Source organism: Metarhizium album (assembly GCF_000804445.1).
Source record: "Metarhizium album ARSEF 1941 chromosome Unknown scaffold_29, whole genome shotgun sequence".
In the NCBI taxonomy this organism is placed as follows: Eukaryota; Fungi; Ascomycota; class Sordariomycetes; order Hypocreales; family Clavicipitaceae; genus Metarhizium; species Metarhizium album.
In genome coordinates this window covers 206,590-223,792 of record NW_024467603.1, presented here as the reverse complement: position 1 = coordinate 223,792, position 17,203 = coordinate 206,590, and the positions used below count along the sequence as shown (strand labels likewise).

The window sequence follows — 17,203 nt, the reverse complement described above, 5'->3', positions numbered from 1 at the left end:
TGATTGGTTTTTCAAAGGTCTCTGCGGCCAGAGGCTTCTGTTTATGTAGCAGCCGTCAGCCCTAGGACTCGTGACCAAGCCCTCGCGTCACCAGCATCCGTGTGAGAGAAGTATCATCTACAGAGACACAACCAACTTTGTCCTGCTCACGCCTGCCTTGAGGCTCTCCAGACCCGTACCAATCGCCTCGAAAGCTTTCCCAGCCACGCTAACCTGGAGTGGGAGATTGAACTTTCCCTCCTCGACCAGCTCCACGAGTTTGCTCATGGCTCGCATGCCCCCCGGGAGCTGGAACATCATGCGCCCAAAAACAACCACAGACGACACGCCGTCAGGGACCGCAATTTTGTCGCCCGTAAGTACCTGGCTGTAGATCCTCGGACCATCCACACGTAGAGCGCCAAAAAGCTCGGCATTCTCTGCCGCACCTCCCACGGCGTCAATGATGGCATCAACTCCGCCGCCGCCCGGGGAAACGCTCTTGACTGTTGCAACGAGCTTGGGGTCATGGCGGTCAACGCACAGCGTTGCTCCTAGACCCGTAATGTCCTCGTCGTGCCTGGGAGAATTGGTCGATATGATCGTGGCCAACGGCAAAGCCAGTCGTAGCAGCTGAACCGCCGACGCCCCAACACCGGAGCTGCCGCCGACAACCAGAACGCTACGGATGGGAGCGGCAGTGGCACCATGGGCATCGGGGCCATCTCCCACCGGTGAGGAGTCCTCCCGCAGATAGGGAAGAGGCGCGCCCAGGGCTTTGGTGACCGCTGTAGCCGCCGTGAGGTAGCAAATTCTGGTGTAGGAGTTGTTAGCACTTGCGGCCTTTTTTTTTTCTTTTTCAGCAGTACACCAGATGCCCTGGGCGCATTTGCGGATAGGTTGAAATACTCACGGAACCGACGAAGCCTCTTCAAACGTCCACGCTGCGGGCTTTTTGCAGACGAAATGTGCCGGCACCGTAGTGACCTCTTGGAATGCTCCCGCTCGGCCGCCGTGTCCTGCCAGGCTCATGACAGCATCGCCAGGCGAAAACGCAGTCACGCCGCTGCCTACCGACTCCACAATGCCGGCGGTGTCGATGCCAAACACCTCGGGCCAAGACTTGACCATCTCCCCGTAGTACAGGTTCTTCCAATCCAGCGGGTTCAGGCCGACGGCAAGGTTGCGAATGCACACCTCGCCAGGTCCTGGAGACGGGTAAGGCCCAGTCACTACCTGGAAGGGGCCGCCCTTCTTGACGGCGACATATTGCTTTATTGTCTTGGCTTCCATCCTTGGAGTGACAGGCGCAAGTGCCGCGGCAGGGTATCCGACGAGAATTGTGGTGAAGGAGTAAACCGAAACGGGAATAGACGGGGGATGGCGATACGTATCCGTTACTCACTGAGCCTTCACAACTAGGGAATAGCTTGGCTTGGGGGGGAACTTGGCCGACGTTTAGCTCAGATGCATAAATCTCTCCGACGTGCTGGTCCGATTGCTAAAAATTCCGTCAGACTTGGCCCAACTTGGAAGGCCCCACCTGAGCGGTCGGTCTCGGCGTCCGGGCGCCGGCCCCCGTGATCGGCGGTCGGCCGACCCGCGGCTGCGTGCGGACCTCCAACTTACTCGGACCGCCTCGGTAAGCGTCAGGCCAGAATTCCACGGGATTCTCGGCGCCCGGCTCGTGAGTGGTGGACGGTGGGCCACGCACTGCGGAGGTAGTCAGCTCACCGGCAGCTGTCAGATCAAAGCCTCAAGCTGCTGGTCATCGTGGGTACTTTTTCCCAAGGATCAAATCGAGCGACTCGTTCGGGGCGTGACTCGAGACACAGCTTTGACGCGTCCCGACTGGATATAAATGTGTCAAATTGGCGACATTTTCAAGGGTACAACCGTACATGTCACACTGTCAATATCGTCAAACTCGGGCATTCTGTGCAAACACAGCATCCGCTGGCTGATGGTATTGTAGACCTTTGCGGGTGTCAACACTTTGCTCTGTTTCGATTCCCTGCTCAATAGTCTTATCCACCCCTTGCTTCGAACAGCGGCGGCAGACTCGACATGGACGCCAAGCATGAAGAATACGCATCGACGCTGAAAGTCAACCACTTCAAGCCAGAAAACGTCCCATGGCGAAGACTCGGCCAGTGTACGCCTGCCCCTGCAAAAAGACCCGTTACGGTGGCATTGCTAAGGCGAAAGCTCCTTTTTGCTAGATTTTTGGCGGCCCATTGAAGACGGCTCAAACACGCAGTATCGTCTGGGCGTTATCGAAAGCCTGATCCCGCCGCGCAGTGACGGCCCGGTTTTCCATTTTCATGAAATGCACGATGAAGGATTCTATGTGACGGTCAGTCGCGCCTACGGACAGAGACAATCTCGAGGGTTCCAATTCGAGCCCCTTGCTAACTCCATGCTAGAAAGGCAAAGTCCGCTTCCACGTCCCCGGCAGGCCGAGCGTGGATGTCGCGGCCGGCGAGATGGTCACGGTCCCCGTCCGGCTGCCACACAAGTTCAGCAACCCGTTTGACGACGAGGCCGTCTTCATAAACACCGCAACCCCTGGCTTCTTCGTGCGATATTTCGAGCATCTCGAGAACCTGATTGGGGAGGGAAAGGTCCTGACACCCGAGGTCAATGCCGAGGCCTTGAAGAGATTTGCCACTATTCCGCTGGCACCTGGAGATGTCGAGCGATTGGAAGAGACGGGCATGGCGGGTGAAAAAACGCAAAGGCCAACAACGAAGTAAATTAGATCGTCAGGAGACAACGAGGGACTATTGCATCTTGTTTAGCCTTGGGGGAAGCCGCGTCAAATTTCAAAGCACAGAATATACCTGCCTGCCTCCCGCATAGCAGGTCTCATGTTCATCAGCGGCCTGTAAACTCGGAAATAGATTGCAAATCGCAAAACGACGACGTTTGACTATATCGTAGCTGAGCTTCCACTATATTCTCGCCGCCGTACGGACATGTTGTCTGAAATCAGATGTAGAGGAAAAAAAGGCCGTCACCTTGTGCGAGATTCTTCGGTCTTCTGGCCTTGTTGAGTTGCGACGTCCCCCGCCGGCTGAAAATGTGAAAAGTTCGAAGCTGAAGCGGGTCTCTCCATTGTAATTATTGGCAGGAATTCATTCCCCCCATTCCGGGCAAGGCGTAGGTAAAACAGTTTCAGGCGCCATTTTTCGTGTGCTCGCATGATGCTCGCATGGACGGCTTGTTAGGTGTTGTATTTGGCACCTACATGACTTTCTAGCACGATTTATCTATATATACATGTTCTAACATTTTCAAACGTGAAAACGAGAAGCAAGGGACTGAAGAAACTATGGTTAACAGCACTAGTCGCATTACTTCTGTAGCAATTGGTGTCCATCTTGACCCGTAACTGTCGTAAGATTGCCGAATTAATGACTCCAACCCAAGTTCTCTCTTTCGCTGTCATGAGAACTGCGTCGCAGCATCGATCCGCTTGGTAGAAAGGATGATGAAGAGAATATTCTCCACCGCCAGTCTTTTGTATCTATTGCCAGAGTTCCTTCCTTTCCTTGATAAAGGAATCAAGATCCACGGGCTTGCGGCCTGTGAGCTTCTCCACCGTGTCGTCCATGTAGTCTTCGGCGCCTCCAGCAGCGAGCTTCTCCAGGCTGACCATGAAGCCGGCGTATTGGGCAGGGAGCTTGAGCGTGTTTGTCATGTGCTCGAGCCTCTCCTCCGGTGACATGTTGACGTGCCGAATCGGGCGACCGAGGACGTTGCCAAGTCTGGCAGCAACCTGTGCAGATGAACACGTGTCAGATATGCGTCCATGGCCCGACGCGTGAGGATGGTGAGCGGGCAAAACGGCACTTACATCGTCATGGGTCAGCAGCGCGGGACCAACAATGCGGAAATCCTTGTTTGGCGGCTCTGGCTGTGTCAGGGCCGCGTAGGCAACGCCGCCAACGTCCAAGGAATTCACAAAGGGCACCTTGGCTTCGCCGACGCAGCTGTAGATGGTGTTTTCCTCACGAATGGTCTTGAGGTGAAAGCCGTCAGAGAGGTTATCTGCACCGAGGGGCGAGGATGATTTGGTCAGCCTCGGGCCCAAGGCGCATGTGAAGAAAAGAAGAACAGCTCAGGATACATCACGGTGCGGCCGAGTGGCGATACTTACCCATGAACCACGTCGGGCGACAGACGGCCCATTCGACGCCCTTCTCAACCATGTGCTGCCATACTTTGCCGGGGCCGGGTCCGCCCAGACTGGCCGACGTGCCGGCCATGAGCACAAATCTCTTGGCCCCACGGGCGGCGGCGTAGTCGATGAATGCATTGATGTACTTGTCGGGCTCCGGCACACGCGGCATGATCATGTATACGGCTCGGATGGCATCGCCATTGGGGAAGGCGTGTGCAAACGGGTTGGCGTACGAGTCGGCATCAGTCCAGTCAAACCGCACGGCCGGCGCATCAGTGGCCCCAGTAGGATCCTTGGCGTCTGCAGCAGGGACAGAGTCGCCGCGACGAGAGGCGAAGAGAAACGGAATCTTGGCTTGCCGGCATAAAGTGGCAATGCGTTGGGAGGTCTTGGCATAAGCGCCGCCGGTGAGTAGGATGGCCATCTTTCTCTCGTCTGTCCGGGCACTGTTCTTGGTCGTTTGCAAGTGTGATTCAATGAACGGCGATGCCAGTCTCGCACAACACCTCGGAGCGCCAGAAAGGATGGTCTTGACTCTTGAGTCTTGGATCTGCCGTCACGATGTACCGCGAGCGTAGGAGGAGCGGGGGAATGTTGCCTGCTCTTATGCACTTTGCTCGGCCATGTCATTCTTAAGTAAGCGGAAGTTTTGTGCCCAGAGGCTGCTTCAACCACGGGCCAGATCCAGACAATAGATGTAGAGTCCAGAGTCCAGACCATACCCCGGTCCCAAGTACCCGGCAGCTCAGTGGTTATGAGCTTATCTCCGAGAGCGGCACAGGATCTAGGGCGATCTGAGCTCATCAAGCTGGAGGCGCCCGTCAATAAAAAGCCATGTCAGTCCAGCTAGCCAACCCTGGGTAACGTCTGAACCATGTCAGCCAGCCCAGCCACCTTCTCTGCCCCCTGGCTTAAATCCGATCTGGACGCAGTTTGGTTGGACGAAAAATGAGCCCCAGTGGATATATGTAGGCACGAAAAGGTCGCACGGAATGGGGGGCAATCAAGACACATGAAAGGTGGCCTCTGCTACGCCATCTTTTGTGCGACTGGATATCAGTCCGACTCTCACACGCAAGCAGGACAAGGACACGGAGTGCATGCACGAGACATCCAACACAAGGCAGCCTGGTAAGGCTACAATCACGTCGGAAGCTCTCGGTGAAGGATCATATAGTGAGCCTTTTGGCATTATACTTCTCGATTGCAAGTTCAATCACCAGTGGACAATAGTAAGGCCATGATCCCAGCTGTGGCTCACGGCTGCCGACGCCTGCCCATGCGCACGTCACGTCCAGAGGGAGCGAGAGGGAGATGGGCGCAGGCTCCTTGTTGCAGCAAAATACGTGGCTTGCATCGTGTCCGACCCTCGCCCTCAGCTATCAGACATGCCGCTTGAGCCTGTGTCTCCGGACTCACAGTCAGCGCTTCAACCTTTTTCTCGAGCCTTTTGATCGTTGCTTCGGCCATCGCTCCAGCCTGCCTGCAACTCCGTGCTCAGGTCTGACAGGACGCCACGATGCGAAATCGGGAATGGCGAAATGCACAAAGGAGCGCGAAAAGTAAAAATTTGCTGTACAAGGCGGGTTCGACGGATACGCAAACCAGGAAACATTGCGACAACAACCAGTCAGGAAGGGGGCATTTGGGCAGCTCACATCGCCTCAACACTTGATACCCGCTTCTGTAGAAGCACTTGTTTTTTCTAGTTTTTGGTCAGACGGCTCAGCTGCTACGTCTACTATCAGGACTATATCCTCTTGAGCTACTACGGCTCGCTGAACGCCTCTGCCGCTTCTTGCCCCTGCTGGATAGTCGGTCTCTGGTTCCGCCAGAACCGGTGCTCTGGGCGCCTTCAGCCCCGTCATCGCCAAACTTGATCGGCCACGACACGCCTTCGATCGCCATCTGATCCGGGAACTGAGGCACCTCGACCTGCTTATCCCAGATGCTCTTGGATGCAGCAGAGGAATATCCAGACTCTGACGTCGACGCCATGTCCGCCGCCCCCGACGCAGGCCAAGTCAGCCCCGACGTCTCTGGGATCTGTAGACAATATGCCTCAAGCCCGTCCATGTCAAAGAGCGGCGACGGCTCTTGCAGCAAAAGTGACATGGGCGTAAGGCTATCCATCAGGTTGGCTCGAGGCTGGGTTGCCGCCGTCAGCAGCTCTACGACGTCTTGTATCACCGTTCCGAGTTGATTGGTGGAGCGGGATAGCCGAAAGTTTGCGGCGCCATCCGCTGGTTGAGTTACCTGTCTCAAGGCATCGAGGAGGCGGACATCCTCACGAGCCTCGGCACCGTCCTGAGTGTCGTTTTGCTCATCTGTCGGTAGCCTGAGGCTTCCAGACGAAGCAGGAACGAGCCGAATCTGCATGATATTCCTGGCCAAGATGAACACCGCGGCGGGAGGAAATGAAGCCCATAGTTTGTGGATGGAAAGAGCAGGACCTGGCGGAGCGTGTGGAAGGAAACGAGCAGGTTCCGCGGCCGGCAGGAGTGGTGATGCCGGCGTCGATGACGGCGACGACGACGATGTTGATGACGACGGTGTTGTGAACAGGGGGGCTTGTCTCTTCGTGGGCAGTGTGATGGATGTCTGTCCTCCGAGGAGGCACTCTAGTCTCCGCCAGTAGTCGTCGGCAAGGGGTCTGCAGCACGATACTACAAGCAGTAAGCAGCACAGACGGGAGTCGTGCAAAAGCTGGTGGGAGACGTTGGTGTCGTGGCCATACAGGGCCTGGTTCAGTCGAATGCGCGTGCTGAGAAATGCCAAGTGCATCGACACGTCTTCTGTCGTCGACGGGGGCGTGGAAGACGGCACGTTGACGTCTCGTGACCAAGCCGTCAGACGATTCTGTAATTCAGAGAGCGCGACGCGCTGGTCTTGACTTGTGAGCGCGCCCGGTGTGAGGATCGATAGCAAGTCGCCTTGTAACCGGGCGAGATTGTAACGTGACGGTGAGCCCGAACCTGGACGGGACTCGACATGCCGCAGATTGACTGACGACACGGAACTGCTGTTGCTTGGAAGCCAGCTGATGGTGCCTCGCGTGATTGCCGCACACTGGTCGCGTATGAAGAGTGACTCGTACACCTTTCTTCTCTCCGTTGCTTCGATTTGGGACAGGCCGGATGCCTGAAGCCCGTAAACGGACTGATCCAGGCCCATGGCTTTTGCCAGGATGCAGGCTTGCATGAAGAGTCCGTTGCCGAGTTCTTCGTTTTGGCAGTGGTGCGCAAGTAGGCTCTGTGTGCGGCAAAAGGCAAAATAAAACAGCCATGTAAGCGTGGGGATTACTTCAAAGGCGGCGTGGGAGTCCGAGCAGAAGCACTCACCACCAGAGACAGGGTTTGGACGTTGATGAGCTTCGGAGCCAGAAATATGCTCGGCTTCTTGATTGCGACTTGGGATGCCTGCAGAGCCGGGCGGATGAACGGATCATCGATGAGGTTTGGATTCTCGGCGCCCAAGACGACGAGGATCACGAGATTGAAGTACACGGCCCAGGCCTCGGACGAAGGCCCCAGCGGCTCCCTGTACACACGCTCCAATGCCTCGTACGTGATTTGGGGTTCGGAAATGTCCGTGGTGTAGTCGACGAGCTTGAAGAAGGTGTCGAGGACGGCGCTGAGGAATTGCTTCGACGGCAAGCGGACAGCCTCGTCGGGCGCCGCCTTTCCAAAGTCTCCCGAGTCGTCGACGGCGGCGTCCTGTGTGAGTTTGTTGATGTGATTCTCCATCGCCTCGTCCACGGTCTCGTCGCCGTTGGCCAGCATGCTCGCCTTGACGTCTGCCGCGAAGTCGTGGCACTGAGAGACCAGCGTCCACGTCCCGTGATACTGCTCGATCTGGGTCCCGGCGTCCCGGAAAATATGTCCCACGCTCTCTCCCGCATTGTCATCGCCGAAGTCACCCTCGGCCGCCCTTGAGAGGAGGTCCCGGTCCGGGGGATCCTCCTTTGTCGGGTCTGTTTTTAGCCCAGGAGCGGCGTTGGTCTGCTTGAACATGCTTGTCAAGGCGGCCAGGTCCTCTTGCACCACAATGAGACGGGTTTGTATGTCTTCAAAGTTCTGGCATCTGGGTTCAGGGAGTCAGCTTCAGCGTCAAGGCCACAGCTAGTCACGGCCTCGGCGGCGCTCGCTCGGGTCGATAGCTCTCACAGTACTTTGATGTGGTTCACGCGCTTCGGCGGTGACGAGTATGCACATTCGGCGCCATCGCGACGGCAATTCCCACAGCGAGGCCGCTCCCGGCCGCACCGGACCTTGCGGGCACGGCAGTTGACGCATGCGCCGTCAGGCGGTGTTGACCAGTTCTGCACGCAAATGAAGACGAGGAAGAAAGGGTCAGCCATGGTGAAAGGGCGTTGTACCACCTCGTGGCCACATGAGCATGTATGTCTTGAATTACCTCCTTTGACATGACGTCGCCTGGACTCCCCCGTTTCAAGGTTGTATCCCTTGGCAGTGGTGCCCTGCCCGCGGCTGAAGCGGTATGTGCGTGTGCGTGTGCTTGTGCGTGTGCGTGTTCGTCTATGTGCTTGGGGCATACGTGTAGATGGTGATGCGCAGGAACCCCGGCTCGCTTTGCCAAGATGCGACTAGTTGACGGCTGGTATATTGGCTACTGGGAAACAGCAGGCCAGACACGCCGGTAGTTAATATATCTGTGCCTGCTCCAAGCTGCCAACCGCACGTGTCCTCGACACCCATCGCTGGCGATAAGCATACACACACCAGGAGAGACGTGGACCAGGGATTCTGAAGAGTGGCGGTATAATATCGCTTTAAACACGAGGCTAATGGAGCGGGAGGCGCAAAAGACGTTCGGAGACATCTCCAAGCTGACAACCAATGGCTTCCTCATGGCTCATGGCTGATGCCCTCCTGTGTCGCCCGCCCCCTGACCAGCCAACGTGGTTGGGGGCGGGTAGCAGCATGGCCACGATGACGGGACGGACAGGACTGTTCCAGAACTCTTGTCCGGATTCGCCAACGCGCTGGATGGAATGGTCCCACAGTAATACGGCACAAGTCTGGCCAAGGTCTGATGGGCCTTGACTCGCCTTGGGCTGTGAGGTGTGATCCGGGTCAGCCAGGAGCCAGGGCAGAGTCAAGCCCTGCGCCAGGCACAGCTGGGAGCCAGATCGGGTTAGCCGGCATATACGGCAATCTGGGACGGACGGACAATGTTACCGTCAACCCAGAGGCGGGCAGGCCAGGTCGAGCACGGCGATGCCCCCTTCTTTTCCTGTGGTACGGAGCAGAGCGGTGCGAGTCGCCTGCCTCTGCTGCCTACATGGCCGTCTCTGCGTCCACGGCCAGGCTCGGAGGTCGGGAGCCGGCTCCGGGTCTCGGGCAGACGACGCTGAAGACTCACGGAGCGGCCACGGCTTACGCAGGCGTCGCGCGTCGCGAGTCGTGACTCGCAACGACTCGGCGTGCCTCGTCGGCCCCCGGTTGCATATGACAGGTTACGGGAAACGCCGGCCGGAAACTCCACTCTGTCGAACGGTATATTTAACCAAGCGGCATGGACTCATGGCATGGCAGAAGACTCGTCGCCTCGCCCGTAAGCGAGAAGAGTAAACGAGACGTCGCCATGGCTGTCCCAGGCAAAACGGCCAAGCCTGCCGTCGTGGAGTGCACCAGCTCCCCCTTCTTTGGACTCTGGAAACCACAGGCGCACTTGAAACACCTGTTTTACGGCCCCTCTTGCGTCAGCAAGTACCTCGAGACCGTCTTGCCGTCTGACGCATCGAGGGTCTTCATCGTCACCGGTGCCACGCTGGCAAAGAAAACGCCACTCGTGCACGAGGTCGAGACACTGCTCGGGGCCCATCACGCCGGGACCTTTGCCGGCGTCAGGCAGCACGGCCCCGTTGCCGACGTGGAAGAGGCCCTCGGGCTCGTCCTGGACGATGCGTCGATTGACACGGTGCTCTCCCTGGGGGGTGGCTCGCCCATTGACGCGGCCAAGACGATTTCGCACCGCGTCCACGAGCAGCGCGGCCACTTCCTCACTCACATCGCCATCCCCACGACCCTCAGCGCGGCGGAGTGCACGGCCGGGGGCGGCTACACGGGCCCTGATGGCACCAAGGTCGGTTTCATGGCGCCGGGCATGGGTGTGGCGGCAATCTTCTACGACCCCTTGTTCTCGCGGTATACGCCCAGACGGCTGCTGCTCGCCACGGGCATCCGCGCCGTCGACCACGCCGTCGAGACAGCCTACCACCCGACCTCGTCCGAGATGCCCTGGAAGGCCCTCGCCTGCTGGGCCCTGCAGGTCCTGTTTGAAGAGCTTCCCCGGCTTGCAAACTCGAGCTCTGCCCAGCCCAGCGGCCACGGCCAGGGCCAAGATGGCGTCCACGGCTACCACGACTCGCTGACGCGCCTGTTCCTGGCCGCCTATGCCACGTCCGGTCTCAGAGGCGCCAACTTCACCGGCAACATGGGCCTCTCGCATGCCTTGGGCCAGGCTCTGGGGAGTCCATATGGGATTTCACGTATGTCGAGTCACCGAGCGCACCCCTCCCCCCAAATCCCTCGGTCCACGTCCTGTTAGGCCACGAACCTGCTAACAAACCATGGGCATCGTCCTTCTCACGCAGACGGCGAGACCAGCTGCCTCACACTGGCCCCCGTCATCAGACTCAAGGCAGAACTGGACGTGGAGGATGCGCGGTGCATCAGCCGGCTGCTCCTGCCAGCCACGGGCAAGACTGGATCTGGAAACGTTTTGCAGGACGCCATGCAATTTGCTGATGATGTAGCGGAACTTGTGCAACGCCTGGACCTGAGGCCCTTGCCACTGAGCCGACGGGGAGTTGGGCACGACCAGGTTCCCGTGATTGTTCAACGAGCAATGCGGGGATCGGACAATGAAAAACTGCGCCTCGCCCTGACGGCACTGGTGGAGAACTTGCTGTAATTATCACGCCAGCTTCGACTCGGGGGGGAGGGGGAACGGGGAAGGCGATGTGAGCTGGTAGGTGGCGCTCAAGAGTCAAGCCCAAGGTTAGCTAGCCGCCGTGCCCTGCCGGCTCAACACGCCGCCTTCATCGTATTGTACCACCGCATTGTATTGCCTCGCCGTCCGCATACTCTGATGACGAAGTGCCTCCCGGTGTTGGTGCGCAGACGTTGACGGGTGACGGGCGGATTCATGTGTTGGCGAGCCGCCTCGTTCCGCCCTTGAGATGCTTCGAGGCACCGCCGGCCAGAGATGACGTGATGTCGAGAGCCGAGGGCCAAACCTACGTGTGACAATGACTATATCCGGTTACACAGCCATAAGCGATGCCGATCTGCGGCTGCTTACTCCGTATTTGTTGATGGCAGTTTCAGATGCGAACCCGGTGCCACGGAGCCCGCCCGTCTCGTTCGCTGTGGAGCTTATGCAGTGCGGCTGAATTATACTCGTGCCATCATCGTTTTGGGGCGGAGGCAGAGAGGTCTGGCTGCTGATGCGTTGCTTACTCGACGCTGTGCGTGGCTGGCGGCGCCCGTCAGTGAGGCTTGCTGACGTGCCAAACGTGGGAGGTGCTTGCGATGTGCAGAGTCCCAGAGGCCAGGAGCCATCTCATGCGGGATCAAAGACTTGACTTGACCTGCCAGAGGCTGCCTAGCCCACGCGGATGGACCATCATTGCGCCGTCGTCGAGTTTGCTTACGGGCCACGGCAGTTGGGGCGCGGCATCTGCATTCCCGGACGGGCGTTCTCTTGTTTGCTCGTGGATTCGACATTGTGAACAGTGAACATCCGTGGTGTTTGCCCGTCTTGCCGCCTGGAATCCCTGCTCTCATCTCGAGCGTCGCCAGTGGACGGGGTGGTGTCGAGCCAAGGGGCCGTCTCGTGCCATGCTGAATTCATCGCTGCTTGTCCGGTCCAAACTAGTCACATATGAGGAAGAAAGCAAGTCTGCAAGCATGTGATTTTGCGTGGCAGGGCAACGCGGGACACACCAACGAATGTTGCCGCGATCGCACGTGCAGACGACGCCGGTGAAATGGCAATCCATGGCGTTGATATTGCGTCAATCTCGACTTGATTGGCACACGACAGCACTCTGCAGCATTGGTTGCCGCGGGACGAATGCAAGGCTCCCGAGAATCAGAATCACCGCTCAGGCGTCATCCACACACGTCCGCCTCCACGGGGGTTTGCAAGTCATAGGGTCAGTCATGTCTTCCAAGGGGCAGAGCAAAATACTAGGCTGCAGAGACTCGTGTCCATGCAGTCGAGGTTTTTGACAGAGCAGCACGAGTGGACATGTAGTTATTTTGTCTTGCCAATGCCCTCCATCACATCTGCACACGTTGGGGCAAGCCAAGCACGACAACGGCCACCAAAAAGAAAAAGAAAAAGAAAAAAAACAGTAGACGCCTAGTCTTGAAGACGCACATCTCTCATAGAGCGTAGCCAGGTGTGTCCCCTGTATTTGTCTACAAGACACTAGCGATGCCCTTCCATGACTACGGCATTCGCGCTCTCTACATCGGCCCAAGGATACGTGACACGGGCCCAAGGAGTAGTCAAGATGGAAAGTTGACGGTAATCCATCAGCCTTCGACCCCATCCCGTGCCGGCACGAGCCTACAGAGAAGAGGAGGCTTGGCCCAAAACCCCCATATCTTCTGGCCGTTCAGCCAGCCCACACTCGCGCTCGTTTCGACAAGCTCAATGTCAAACCGCCAGAGCATGCGTCCCAGAATGAGCCTGAGCTCGGCCCAGGCCAGGTTCCTCCCGAGACAGGCCCGTGGACCGTGAGAGAAAGGCTTGAACGATTCGGTGGCATCGCTGCCGCCGCCCCCGTCGAGCCACCGCTCCGGTCGAAAGGCGCCGGCGTCCTCGAAGTTAGAGTCGGACCGGTAGCACGCCAGATGATTGACACCAACGGTGTACCCGGCGGGCACGAAGCGTCCGTCGATAATCTCCCCGTGGGCGGGCACACGGCGCGGGAGAGTAATGGCGACGGGCGGGTACAGACGCATCGACTCGTTCAGGACGGCGTCCAGGAAGGGGAGCTTGCCAGCCATGCTGGACAGCTTGATGTCCGACTCGGCGGCGAAAGTGCCGCGTATCTCTCGGACGAGTCTCTGATGGGCATCTGGATGTCGCAGGAGGAGGAACGTGGTGCCGGACAGCGCCGTTGCGGTGCCTTCGGACCCGGCGATGCTGATGGAGAACGCGTTGGCGTACATTTCCGCGTCCGACATGGTGCTTTTTGCGTCGTGGACGCCGCTCTCGTGCTCGGCGATGTGGCTCAGGACGTGGTGCCAGATGTCCTTGCGGTCCGCCGTCGGGCCTCGAGCGAGACGGGCGCGAACGGTTTCTGCAGCGCGCCGCATGTTCGCTGCTCGCGAGCCTCCCGTGGAAGATGGCCCCAGGAGAGCGGACAGAGGGCGCAGAAACATGATGCGGTAGTAGCGCAGCATCTGGTTCACCGTGAGCTCCTGGGAGCCCGTCTTGATGGACTCGACAAACGGCGAGGCCGCGCCGGCCTCGAGACATCCAAAACTCTGCCCAAACGCAAGGTCGCCCACAAGATCAAACGCTAGGGACAAGGTGTCAGCTTTTCGAGCCATTTGTCGGCGACAATGCCGGAAGACGCACTGGCAAACGTATACCAGTCCAGGAGATCGACGGGGCCGCTGCGGCATCGCTCCTCCAGCTCGGCACACAGCTTCGTGCAGTAGGTCTGCAAGATGGGTTCCTGTTCCCGCAGTGCCTTGTCCGAAAAGGCGTGTGACAACAGGCGTCGTTGGCGTGTGTGAGTCTTGCGGTCTGCTGTGAGGATGTCTGTTGCGGGTGATTAGAACGGGCCGCGGAATCACGTCTTCAACGTAGGGGCAGGATCGCCTCAAATCAGATCCCACCCGGGGTCGAGCGCGGGGCCGTACTGACTTTGAACTCCCGAAGGCGTGAGGAGCGAGAAGTTGGCATCTTTTGACATCTCGACAGACCTCTGACCATAAATCGTCTTCCAGGCGGTGGCTGAGATGTACGATATCTCATCCGGAGCTACCCTCGCAACCGGCCCGTACTGCTTGTGGATTTGGTCGAGACGGCGATTCAAATCACCGCGGTACTGGTTCCAGCACCACGGCAAGCGGGTCGCTGCCCAGAGCTTGGGTCCGGGGTGCTTGCTCAGAGGGTGGAAGTAGATATTCCGGATCAGATAGAGACATGTCTGCGATGGTGTGAGATGGACGGACGCGGACCACCTTGATGGCAAGACGGGGACGTACGAGAATGAGGAAAGCTCCTGCGACGACAGAGACAGCCAAGACTCTGTTGGCCAGTACGAGAGCCAAAAAAGCTTCCCGATCCCGTCCCATACTGGCTGCCATGTCAAAAGTCGATACGCCAGGCAAAGGTCCTGGAGTCTAGCTGCACTCAGTAGAGCAATGCCGGCGCGCCTGCCGTGATTCGCATTCGACCAAGAGACTATATCAACTGACTCTTGCCATTCGGCGGCTTCCCGGGGTATCCAGTCGCAAACGACCGTGGCCTCTGGTCATGCTTACCGGGGGCCGTGTCGGGGGCCGGCCTCCGGCGGCGCAGCTTACATGGCCGAAGCCTGCTTACAATTGTTGACGGCGCCGCCTCCGAGCTTCAAAAGGGAAAAGGCCTGCCAAAGCATGAGCCGCTCCTCCTTCTGGGTGCATAAAACGTCCACTGGACATGGGTTTGGCGCCCAAGTGCGATATTTCACATCAACCACACGTCGAGTCTGTCCCGACAGATTTTGAAAGATCGCTGACCAGTCTGGCTGTTGTCTCGGAGCGAGGATACCGCGTGTAATCAGACATGGACCACCAGGACGCTCATGTCATTGTTGTCGGCGCTGGTACGTCATCATGCCGACTTGTCTGGTTTCCCGTGTGGCTGACACCGTGTGCTTGCTCCGTTTTCAAGGAATATCCGGTCTCCTGATCTGCCAGGCGTTGAAGAAGGTAACTGATTCCTCGTCCCTGGCCCGACTCGGACCTGACCAAGACGTTCGCACAGGCCAACATCCGATTCTCCATCTTCGAGAGAGAAGAGACGTTGAATTACCGCAGCAATGAGTGGACAATGGCGATCCACTGGGCTCTGCCCCTTCTCAAAGACATTCTCCCCGAGCAGCTATACGCCAAAATGTCCGTCATTGCTTGCAATCCCACAGTGGGCATCCACTCGGGTCTCTACCCGATAATCAACGGCGAGACGGGCGAGCTCATCACCGGGGTGCCGTACGAGAATGGGCTGCGCGTGCCGCGAAGTCGCATGCGAGCCTTGGCCGCCGAGGGAATCCATGTGCAGGTAGACAGATGATAAAATCCCTCTGGCCGACTTGCTTCCGGCTCTTGCTCGACCCAAGCAGAGCCTCGGGCTGACGACGTGCAGTACGGCAAACTCGTGACCGACATTGCCTTCAACGAAAGCGGCCGGGGAGTCGTCGCGACCTTGTCCGACGGCACCATCGTCCCCGGAACCATGATCATCGGCGCCGACGGGCCAAAATCCACGGTTCGCCAGTTCGCAATGGGCAGCGCGGACAAGGCCGCCGTGACCAAGTTTCCCATCTTCCACACCAACATGACTGTTTGCTACAACGACGCCGACAAGGCCAAGACGGTCAGGCACCAGTACCCGACCAGCTACTTGGCGCTGAGCCAGCGTTCTTTCCACGCATTTCAGTCGAGTAAGTTGTCTGCTCTCCCCGGTCCGGCCTGAAGCCCCGAGCCTCGTCGGACACGAGCACTCGGGAGAACACGACGACTCAAAAGCCTGACGCCTGTACTAGTCTCGAGCATGCCCGAGGGACCCGACCACCCAGAGTCGTGGGTCTTCCACATGGCCATGGCGTGGCTCGGCGAGGTGGACAACAGCTTGAGCTACAGAGACCGTCTGGCTCTCATCAAAGAGCGCGCCGCCGGCATGGGCGAGCCCGCGCGCTCGGCCTTCATGTGGCTCCCCGACGACACGGAGGTGCACAAGGCCGACATCAGCTACTGGGTGACGCAGGCCTGGGACAATCGCCAGGGGCGGCTCACGCTCCTCGGAGACGCTGCGCATCCCATGCCCCCATGTGAGTTCAGTTCCTGACACCAGCTCAGCCCTCCCGGTGTTGTTCAGGCAGCTCCTGACGCGCTCGACCGCAAACATAGATCGTGGCCAGGGCCTGAACCACTGCATAAAGGACGTCTCGCTTCTGTCCGAGGTTCTCAAGGCGGTACTTGGCAGCCCTGCCGCGTCGCTCACGCTCGCCAAGGGCGTGGCTCAGTATGAGGAGGAAATGATTCCTCGCGGGGCAGAAGAGGTCCGGTGCTCCGTGGAAAACGGCATGCTGCTGCACGACTGGAAGAAGATCCAGGAGAGTCCCGTCTTTCGCCGCGGCTTCAAGCCCATGGATGGTCACGGCGACGCCGTCCATGTTGCCGGTCCTGACGAGAATATCAGCGAACATGCGCGGGTCCAGATGGAGCGAGATGCCGAGCTGGCTGGTACTCTGGCTGCCGTCTCTTCCTAGTTGTGAGACGTCTTGGCTCGGACGTGGCCATGTATTGGGCATGGCAGTATGTGGTAGCGGTAGAGGTCGTTTAGGTTGAGGCAAAAGATGCAACAGACTCGCCCGGAAAGACGGTCCGCCGTCGGACATGGCAAGGTCATGGTAGTGGCAAACGCAAATTCCCTCCCAAGCAAACAGGCCATCGAAATAGTGACAGCGTAGCTACGTGCTCAGTCTTCCTGCTTCTGCACAAGCTCAACGTCAGGTCCCGACTCTCCCGGCTGTCCAAGCTACACATGAAGTTGTTGAAGCATGAAGATGGCCCTAGTTTTGGTCACACCAGAAAACGGGTGTGGCCACACCACTCGATTTTGTGTGACATGCCACCTTATATACTATGCGACACTTTTCCAGGGGGCTCATGTTGGAAAAGATTATGCCTGCGCGAGCCCCAGCTCAAGCTACGGGTGTAGCACGGCTTAACGGAGGCTCTTGAGGATATTTGTCCAACGGCAACAGCTACCTTCTGGCAG

The 17,203-nt window shown here is 58.3% G+C and overlaps 7 protein-coding genes across 7 annotated transcripts; 3 read left to right on the top strand and 4 right to left on the bottom strand.

Annotated features, from left to right (window-relative positions):
* Positions 1 to 117: 117 nt before the first annotated feature.
* MAM_07304 (Alcohol dehydrogenase superfamily, zinc-type) lies at positions 118 to 1,272 on the bottom strand (the record flags this gene model as incomplete). Its single annotated transcript, XM_040826102.1, has 2 exons — positions 118 to 793; positions 893 to 1,272. The coding sequence occupies 2 exons, from the start codon at positions 1,270 to 1,272 to the stop codon at positions 118 to 120; spliced, it is 1,056 nt and encodes a 351-aa protein (XP_040675951.1).
* A 774-nt stretch (positions 1,273 to 2,046) lies between these two features.
* Positions 2,047 to 2,735, top strand: MAM_07303 (RmlC-like jelly roll fold protein; the record flags this gene model as incomplete). The annotated part of the gene is made up of 3 exons (XM_040826101.1): positions 2,047 to 2,134; positions 2,202 to 2,335; positions 2,406 to 2,735. The coding sequence occupies 3 exons, from the start codon at positions 2,047 to 2,049 to the stop codon at positions 2,733 to 2,735; spliced, it is 552 nt and encodes a 183-aa protein (XP_040675950.1).
* Positions 2,736 to 3,508: 773 nt separating this feature from the next.
* Positions 3,509 to 4,589, bottom strand: MAM_07302 (nucleoside-diphosphate-sugar epimerase family protein; the record flags this gene model as incomplete). Its single annotated transcript, XM_040826100.1, has 3 exons — positions 3,509 to 3,760; positions 3,839 to 4,032; positions 4,142 to 4,589. The coding sequence occupies 3 exons, from the start codon at positions 4,587 to 4,589 to the stop codon at positions 3,509 to 3,511; spliced, it is 894 nt and encodes a 297-aa protein (XP_040675949.1).
* A 1,301-nt stretch (positions 4,590 to 5,890) lies between these two features.
* On the bottom strand, positions 5,891 to 8,525 carry MAM_07301 (Zn(2)-C6 fungal-type DNA-binding domain protein; the record flags this gene model as incomplete). Its single annotated transcript, XM_040826099.1, has 3 exons — positions 5,891 to 7,417; positions 7,507 to 8,248; positions 8,332 to 8,525. The coding sequence occupies 3 exons, from the start codon at positions 8,523 to 8,525 to the stop codon at positions 5,891 to 5,893; spliced, it is 2,463 nt and encodes an 820-aa protein (XP_040675948.1).
* Positions 8,526 to 9,772: 1,247 nt separating this feature from the next.
* MAM_07300 (Alcohol dehydrogenase, iron-type) lies at positions 9,773 to 11,104 on the top strand (the record flags this gene model as incomplete). The annotated part of the gene is made up of 2 exons (XM_040826098.1): positions 9,773 to 10,679; positions 10,785 to 11,104. 2 exons carry the CDS (start codon positions 9,773 to 9,775, stop codon positions 11,102 to 11,104), a joined length of 1,227 nt encoding a protein of 408 aa, XP_040675947.1.
* Positions 11,105 to 12,735: 1,631 nt separating this feature from the next.
* Positions 12,736 to 14,514, bottom strand: MAM_07299 (Cytochrome P450; the record flags this gene model as incomplete). The annotated part of the gene is made up of 4 exons (XM_040826097.1): positions 12,736 to 13,730; positions 13,790 to 13,975; positions 14,081 to 14,366; positions 14,425 to 14,514. The coding sequence occupies 4 exons, from the start codon at positions 14,512 to 14,514 to the stop codon at positions 12,736 to 12,738; spliced, it is 1,557 nt and encodes a 518-aa protein (XP_040675946.1).
* A 472-nt stretch (positions 14,515 to 14,986) lies between these two features.
* On the top strand, positions 14,987 to 16,691 carry MAM_07298 (Aromatic-ring hydroxylase-like protein; the record flags this gene model as incomplete). Its single annotated transcript, XM_040826096.1, has 6 exons — positions 14,987 to 15,026; positions 15,095 to 15,132; positions 15,188 to 15,481; positions 15,566 to 15,863; positions 15,966 to 16,250; positions 16,330 to 16,691. The coding sequence occupies 6 exons, from the start codon at positions 14,987 to 14,989 to the stop codon at positions 16,689 to 16,691; spliced, it is 1,317 nt and encodes a 438-aa protein (XP_040675945.1).
* Positions 16,692 to 17,203: the final 512 nt, after the last annotated feature.